General features: G+C 40.1%; 1 protein-coding gene across 1 annotated transcript; it reads left to right on the top strand.

Annotated features, from left to right (window-relative positions):
* Nucleotides 1-7,828: 7,828 nt before the first annotated feature.
* Nucleotides 7,829-8,892, top strand: LOC114057208 (opioid growth factor receptor-like protein 1). Its single transcript, XM_027883193.1, is given in 4 exon segments — nucleotides 7,829-8,289; nucleotides 8,291-8,682; nucleotides 8,685-8,714; nucleotides 8,717-8,892. Coding segments are annotated over 4 exon segments (1,059 nt in total).
* The last annotated feature ends 207 nt before the right edge of the window (nucleotides 8,893-9,099 follow it).

The following is a 9,099-nucleotide window of genomic DNA, read 5'->3' as shown; positions in this document are numbered from 1 at the left end:
ACTCTTGGAATGATAACTAGATTCATTTGAACACTGAAAAGACTGTTTAATAAATAATGCTCTGACAGACAAAAAAAGAAATCTCAGAAAACCAGGACATTTGTAAAATGTGCTATAAAATCATCTGCAAAAGTAGGCACATCACTACACATGCTTTGTCAATTGGTGAGCAAGAAATATTCACAAATTTCCAAAATGTTTTGCAGCTAATTAGGGAAACGATACCAACATTTTAGCACATAATTACTGAGGAGAAACCCATGGGAACTCAAGCCTGATTTCTCTGATGATATCCAGTCTCATGCTCTGGGCTCACCACCAGCCAAGTGCACTTTAGATTTCTTTGTTGCCCAGCTGGCAGGCTTGGATGTGGATTAGCTTGCACTGTGGCCTTTGACACACAGGAAAAAAAAAAAAAAAAAAAAAAAAAGCAAAGCGGCTGTGAGCTGTACCATGAATTCCTGAACTTTGTCCTGATTGAGTGCTAGAGTTCTGGCCATGCACACTACCAAGGACATTACCAGGAGATGGCTCTTATTCTTCTGCAACAAAAATTTCCTTTGAGATTCAGTTACCTCTCTCTTCCACAGTTTTTTATGGACTTCAGATCAGAATGAGATTATGTCAGTTCATGGTTGCATGCTGAATCAACCATTTCAGAAGGAAGTAGGTATTTTCTATTCTCACTCTAATCACTGGGGTGGCTGAGCTTCCACAGTGTCAACAACACAGAAACATCTGTAAAGGAAATCCTTTCAAGACTGCTTTCTGGATATATCTGTCCCAGAAAATACTTTGCACAGCCGAACTTGAGGAAGTATTCTTTGAAGTCTCTGTAAAGGTAAAGGGACAGGTAAGTGGGATCAGTACTTATTCCTCCGGACCTCTTTGCCCTTCTTCTAGTTGCTACAGCCCAATTCCACCCAGCTTGCAATGATTTTGGGCCAAGCCATAACAGGGTATAAGAGAAATTAGATTACAGGGGGCCTCATTCTCTCTGGTATGAAAGAGAAGACAAGAACGTTGCAGTGTTGCTCCTGGTTAGGCAAATCTTATCATACATAGCTTTTTATCTTTAGGAAGACAAGCTACCCATATAAAACCTCCAAATACTTTTACATAAATGCTTTACAGCCTTCATCTACTAAGTTGAAATAATAATTTAAAAAACCCCACCAAACACTGAAAGCAAGAAAGGGAGGCTATGAGCAATTCTTTCTTTGTTGAACCTAAAATGAAAGCCAATAATAACCCAAATGATTTCAGGAGCTTTCAAGATCATTTGTCTATTTTTTCCAGCTATATTAAAATGAACCCATGTGTTCAACTGTGCCTAATCAAACATAGTTACTATGGTTACAGGCGAGTTTTTCTAAATGTAGTACAGTATATGAAATAATCAGCCAAAATGACTATGCATAAACTGAAGGCAGGTGGGCAAGCCATTTTAAAATGCCGAGTAAACAGAAAAAAACCTCAGTAAAAATAATTCCTCAATATTTTTGCCATTACCTTTATTACATTGTAAATATGTGTGTGGTAGTGGAGGGGGGGTGAAAGCAAATACTTGAAAAATCATCCATTTAACATTTGTAATACAAGCTACAAAGGACCTAACTATAGGACAGTATACAGAGATAAGCAAATTAATATACACTATAAGACATAATTCAGTGGAACTACTCTGTATAGAGAGAGCTATAGAAAGTGTGAAACATATAAGAACATTATTAATCAATGCAGGTATATTGATTCACAGATAGAGAAAAGAAAACAAACCAGACAGACTATATTTTATAGTCAGGACTCTCTACAGGTTCAGCAGTCTGGCTTACATATGACCTTTCCTTCTCCACAAAGGAGAAAAACATCTACATCCATAACAAAAGAATGACTGTATTTACAGGAATAAAACTTTGTTAACAAGACTGACTTACTTAGGAGGGTACTTCCCTTCTCTCTCATCTTTTTTCTTTTTCTTTGTTTACAATTTAGATCAAAGTTTGATCTGTGAGGGATTTCTTTTAGTAATGGCAACATTTGCCTGCAAAGGAGCTAATAATTGACAGAAAACAAGCACTTTGTGAAACTGTCTCCTGCTATCTTGTTCAGCACTTGGTATTAGAGATTAAGAGTAAAAAGTCTTAATAACTTGCCTTGAAAAAAGACAATAGAAAGCAGTCTCAGTCTGCCTGCATTGATGAGAACCGTGTAGCATGGTAGCAGCCCCTCCACCTGTAAGCCATCATCAAAAAAAAGGCAAGTTATTAACTGGGAGAGTCCCCATCTTCCCCTCCGCTTCTAATAAATAGACATTCCTTCTCACAGGTAACAACTGTAATGACAAGAAGCAGCTGATGAGTTAGGGGTCTTGAGAACAGAGGATTTCCGACAGTTCACCTGCCATGAATGAGTGGGAAGACCTACACTTTGACAATATCCATGAAGAATATCTTCCTGGTACATATTCTTCCTTGCTCATATGAGCTGATGCCAAGAACAGTGGGGGGTTGACCTCTTCTGTGTCAAGAAGTTGATTTTGAGGGGAATCTCAGCTAGCAGACAAGGCTTACCATGCCTAACGGCCAGTGCTGGGAGAACTTTATGCTATCCTGACTTAGAAGAGCACTCAGTGGGAGTTGATTTCTGCCTTCTGGTTTATCTGCCTGGTACTCCCCAACTATATCCCTTCTTCTCCTTGGTTCTTATCACAAACAGCAGGTCTGTGAGCTTGCTTAACAGCTGTTATGCCGCAGGAGAAAACTGGAGACCTCTAATTTATAGGGCAATTCAAGGAACTACGTTTAGAATTCCAGAGGACCAGGCTCACTATTTGCTGTTGTGAATTGAAATACTGTAGGCTTTTCCAGCAGTAGTAATAGTGCCTATTCGTGCACAAGGTAACATCCTGCAGAGAAAATAAAGTCCCTCAGTTTGGAATTCCTTACTGTAAGGCCATAGTTTAACAAGAAGCTCAGGGTAAAGGGGGGGCAAATTGACTGGGAAACCCATGGTAAATAATTAAGATAGTACAAAGACAAGGATACTACATGAGGGGGCACACTGATCATAAATTGGATAGGTATGATTAACTTTGAGTTATACTGTAACAGATAAATATTCCCTAGCATTATATTATTGCTTCTATAAAATACATAGATGCTATCTCAACTATACATCTGTTAAGATTTCTTTGTAGATGAAGCAGAGAGGGAGTACAAACTAGTGAGATTTTACTTTAGAACGTGAACTGGCTGTAGGAAAGACAGACAATCGCTGAAGAAAATTTGCCAGCCAAAGCTCTAAATCAATAACTGAAATGAGATTAGACAAAATGGAGGAAGAAAACTTGGTGCAGAGACTTTCAGAGCCTCCAATTTCCTATCACATGACACAAATATAGTGAAATGGGATTTATAATAAAGGGTCAGAATTATTTTAATATCTTCAAAACTTCTGATTAAAAAGTGGGAGAAAAATGTGAATGCTACAGGATAGTAGAACTAAAGCAGTCCTGGTTACTAGATGAACACTGAAAACTTTTCATACGAAAATGTAAGTTAAAGAAGAGAACGTCTAGTTGTTCCAAAGACATTGGAAATAGTGGAACTGTAAAGCTATTCATTATTTTCAGCACAAATTATGTGGAAGAAGATGCTACTAGTAGTGTTATTTATTTCCTGATTCTTTTGAAAGCAACAGTGGATAAGAATTGGCAACCAGTTGTTCTCAGATCTGATTTTTGAGTCCTGGAAAGGGTTAATGGGCTGAAGACAGAGGGCAGTTGATTTGCAGGTAAGAAATTCAAGTTATTCTCCCTATACCGAAAAAAAACCCCAAAACAACCAGCTAAAATCACTAAAAATAACAGTAACAAAACATGAACAAAACTCCCACACCAAAACAAAACCCCCAAACAAACAAAAAACAAGCAAACCAAAAAGCTACAACATGGAGATCTATATGCATGTTTTCAAGGGTAAAAGTACCTAAAATTTTATCCTAAAGGAAGTTTTCTTCTAAATGAAATTTCTTCAACATATTTGGAAACCATTTTTGTACTTAATGCAGTGGGACTTCATATGAAAGTACTTGAGAATCATGTAAGACCAAAGTGTTTGCCCAAGTGGTATTTACAGTGACAGTATTATCATTAGAGTTTTTTCTTACTGTCTTTTTCCTGTAGCAATGGTGCTACCAGCAGCACCAAAGGTGTTGATTGTTACCATTACTGATCATACCTGTTTTTCCTCTCTGTGTTGACACCTGTGCAGTTTGAAATATCTTATGCAGTTCTGGTAATATAACAGTTCCCACTGGGAAACCCTTACACCCTGAGGCTACATGATGTTCCTAAGCAGAGCTACAACTTGCAGATAACAGCTAAAATTCTTTAAATTAATTTACTAGCTTTTAGTAATGTCCTAAGGTCTAGGGAACTATGGACCAGTCAGTCTCACCTCTGTGACAGGCAAGATTCTGGAAAAGATTGTCCTGGGAACTATGCAGACACACATGAAAAACAAAGAGGTGATTGGTAACTGACAACACGACTTAACTAAGGGCAAATCATGCCTGACAAATTAGGTAACCTTCTGTGACAGGGCTCCAGCATTTGTAGACAGGGGCAGAGCAACTGACATCCTCCACCTGCCTTTGATAGATGGACCACTCAGCTGGTAAAGAACTGGCTGTATGGCCATGTAAAGAGTTGTGGTCAGTGGCTCATTTTCCACGTGGAGACCAGGGACAAGTGGTGTCCCTCAGGGGTCTGTACTGGGGCTGACCTGTTCAACATCTTTGTCAGGGAAATGGTCAGTGGGATTTAGGGCACCTTCAGCAAGTTCACTGATGACACCAAGCTGTGTGATACAGTCACACACAGGAGAGAAGGGATGCCATCCAGAGGGACCTCGACAAGCTTGAGAGGTAGGCCCGTGCATACCTCATGAAGTTCCATGAGAAAGCAAATTGCAAGCTCCTACACCTGAGTCAGGGCAATCCCAGGCACAACAACAGGTTGGAGGGAGAACTGATTGAGAGGAGCCCTGCAGAGAAGGACTTGGAGGTGATGGCAGATGTAAAATTCAACACAAGTTGACAATATGCGCTCACAGCCCAGAAAGCCACTGAAATCCTGGGCGGCATCAAAACGAGTGAGGTCAAGGGAGGTGATTTCTTCCCCTCTGTTCTTGTATTACACCCCACATGCAATAATGTGTATAGTTCTGGTGTCCCCAGCGTAAGAAGGACATGGAATTGTTGGAGTGAGTCCAGAAGAGAGACACAAGGTCAATAGGAGGACTGGAGCATCTCCCCTATGAAGACAGGCTGCAAAAGCTGGGGCTGTTCAGCCTGGAGAAGAGAAGGTTGCAAAGAGACCTCATGACAACATTCTAGTATCTGAAGGGGGCCTGCAGGAAAGCCTGCAGAACTGTACTGACAGGACAAGTAGTAATGGGTGCAAATGGAAAGATTAGGGCTAGATGTTAGGAGAAATTTTTTACTGTGAGGGTGGCAAGATACTGGAAAAGGTTGCCCAGGGAGGTTGTGGATGCCCCAACCCTGGCAGTGTTTAAAGCCAGATTGGACAAGGCTTGAGCAGCCTGGTCTAATGGCAGGTGGCCCTGCCCATAGCAGGGGGGCTGGGGCCACATGATCTTTAAGGTCTCTTCCAACCCTTAATATTCTATGATTCTACAGTTCTATGATTCTATGATTCTATAATCTCATTTCTAACAAGAAATCTTACATTTTGCTCCTTGGTTAATTTGTCATAACTCTCTGGCTTCACTCACGTATGATTTAGGCAAATATTTAAAGAATACATCTTCCAAAGTTGTTTAGCACTGGCTTATTTAGAGTGGTGTCTAAATTGCTCAAACAGTGAAAACACAATATGCTCTAGAATATAAACTGTCTTAGACTTGTCAGCAAATAAGGTAGAAAAGCTAACTCAGTCCTAGCATTTCTGTAGTCCATCAATAGTGATGGCATCCTGTTCATTTTGCAAGGAGAACTGTGGTTTTGTAAAGCAAAAGCCTTCCCCCTCTCCCTCCCCACCCAGCAGCCTGTCTGGAAATGAACCAAAGAGTAAAATAAAATTATAACTTATTGCTACTACAGTCCAGAACTCAACTTCACTATCAGGGAGGAGAGCAGGATAGAGCAATCTTTCTCAATCCCTTTCTCCATCTTATAGGATGCTGAAATGTGTTCAAGAGCCTAAAGTTTTCATCCTCATGATCTTGACCAAACCAAGACAGAAAACACATTCCCGGTATCAATATAAATAGTATTTCAAACATGTGAAATTTATTCCCCACCTTTTCCTTTCCCACTTCTCTCCTATTGTTTACTAAGAGCCTTACTCCAGCACCGCCGTGTTCTCTGCAGCACTGCTGTGAGTTTCTGACCAGAAAGACATAAAACAAACCTTTTCAGAAGCCTGATATTGAAAAGGGCTTTACACACCTTTGAGTAGCTCACTTTGCATATTGTGCTAGGCTTTCTTCAGCAGTGTTGCTGCCAGTGGGATACTGAAAGACAAGCCTTAGTTCTGTTTGCTGTCAAGGTTTAAGATATTATCACCCCCCATTGCTCAGCCTGTGGTAACTAGAGGTTCCTTCCCACACAGCAGGGATAGCTGAAGAAATGTATATATGTATCTTAGACTGTCCTCTGAGCTTAAACTGATAATAAAAATGGGTCAGAGCTGGAACATCCGACTGTGATTTGGTGAGGAGGTAAGATGCGAGTTCACATTTCCTTCTGCCTCAAGCAGAAGAACAGGGAAGACAACCAAGGAGGAAAACACCTTTGATTTCCACAGCAAATGGTACAGCTAATCTGAGATAGTCAGCTAATAAGGGCACCTTTTCTTTTTTATTTATGGTTCATTTTCTTGGTCTGTTTGCAGAGATCCAGTCCACCACAGTCAACTTCTTTTTTCAACAAAAACCTTGTTGTGGGAGAAGTCCAGTCCCTGACACAGTTTTGTGTCTGGGGAAGGAACGGACCAGCTCGGGGTTTGTGACAAGTCTGCAGGTGTTGGTAAAACGCAGTTGTCACTGGCTAAATCCAAGCCCACACACCCTGAGCCCCAGAGGAATGAAACACAGAGATGATGTGAACTCAGCAACGGCCAAGGCTGATCTAACTTTATTAACAAAATGGCAGGTTTTTCTAGCGTAGGGAGGAACATGATTGGTTGGTACCTCACGGTACACCAGCCAATGGGATACTGTTGTTATGCCTGTCAGGCAATGTCCATAAGAAACTCAAAGAAACATAAAATGGAGCCTTTAACCTAATATTAGGTTTACACCTCAAGTAAAATAACAAAAAGTCTCTTAGGTAGTTGGCTGAGATGTGGCAGGCACTGCTCCTTTGCTGATAAAACGATCCCTCCATTCAGTAAATGTTGTTTCTTCTTCAAGCTCATCTCCAACAAGTCCCCTCTCATGCAGTCAGGTTCTTCTGACATAACCCTTCTTGGAGGGTGTGTGTGAAGATTCCTCCCTTGGCTGGAGATGCCTTCCAAGGATACTCCTCAAGGCTGAGTGAAAGAGATCTCCCCAGGAGCATTGATATGGGAAAGTTGGGTGCTGAGAATTGTGCTGTGACTTCCACGTGACACCACTGCAGTGTGGAGCTGCTCCTCTGGAGTACCAAGCTTTGCAAGAGTCCTTTAAAGCAACTGAGTTTGTCAGTCATTCATCAGATGGCCAAACAGAATAAGCTCAGCTCATGTAAATAAAATGTGTCTAGGTACTGGAGATGGATTGCTCCTTGGCTAACTTTGGATATCTTCAGTGTTGATGTCTACATGCAGAGTGGTGATGGAACTGAGTTGACAGCCAAACCAAAGAGAAGCTTCTATGCAGCAAGAGATTTATACAAGTACATACACCAGTACCCAAATTTTAAAGATCTTCGATATCAAAATGACTTGTGCAATCTCCGGTTTTACAAAAACAAAATCCCATTTAAACCTGATGGAATTTATATTGAAGAAGTCCTAAATAAATAGAAAGGAGACTATGAAAAACTGGAACATAACCACACTTACATACAGTGGCTTATTCCACTGAGGAAACAAGGTCTGAACTTTTATGCTAAAAAATTAACTACATATGAAATTGAGGAATTCAAGAAAACAAAAGAAGCAATTAGAAGATTCCTTTTGACTTACAAAATGATGTTGGAGTTTTTTGGAATAAAACTAATTGATAAAACTGGAAATGTAGCACGAGCTGCTAAATGGCAAGAAAGATTTCAGCATTTGAATGTCTCAACATAATTACTTGAGAATCACTCAAATTCTGAAAAGTCTTGGCGAACTTGGATATGAGAGTTTCAAATCTCCCCCGGTAAAATTTATCCTGCATAAAGCTCTGGTGGAAGATACCGTAAAGCAAAGTGCTCTAGAATATTTTGTGTATACTATTAGAGACCGAAGAGAAAGAAGGAAACTGCTGAGATTTGCCCAGTAACATTATACACCCTCAGAGCATTTTATCTTGGGGACTCCAAGAAAACAGAAGTCAGAGGGAAGCAAAACAAATAAAAAGCCAGCGTCGCCAATTTCTATTCCCAATAGTCATATTTCTAAACATAAGAAACCCAAAGAGCCTAAGAATACATCAGCAAGTGGAAGCTCAGCTGGTAAAACAACTGAAGAAAAAAGGTAGAACTCTCAAAAAATGGGGAAGAAAGGATGAACAAGAAATGAACTGTGATGTTGTTAGGCAGAACAGTGAAAAGAACAGTGACACTGATACCAGTCAGCTTTCAAAATCAGAAGAAATTCATGATACTTCAGACAGAAAGGAGGACGCTTCTCATTCCAAAAAAGATAATGAAAATCTGAACAATGATTTCGCAACATGAGGCTTCTCCGTGCTGACTCCAGGAGTTCTCCTGGGCGGCATCTGTTTCTTCTCTACGACTGATGCTTCCATTGCATGTATTCCACGTTGTCTCTCACACCTTGTTATTCTTATTTTAATATTGTATAAAACCCTGTAAAATTATTGGTTTACTTTTTCATATTAAAATTATTCCCACAAAAAATGAGTCATAGTGACTTAAAAATCC

Source organism: Empidonax traillii, unplaced genomic scaffold, assembly GCF_003031625.1.
Source record: "Empidonax traillii isolate 1590-97213 ecotype Southwest subspecies unplaced genomic scaffold, ASM303162v1 scaffold120:size1031401, whole genome shotgun sequence".
NCBI classification, from domain to species: domain Eukaryota; kingdom Metazoa; phylum Chordata; class Aves; order Passeriformes; family Tyrannidae; genus Empidonax; species Empidonax traillii.
The sequence above is the reverse complement of the archived record's forward strand: the minus strand, read 5'-3'. Positions and strand labels throughout refer to the sequence as shown.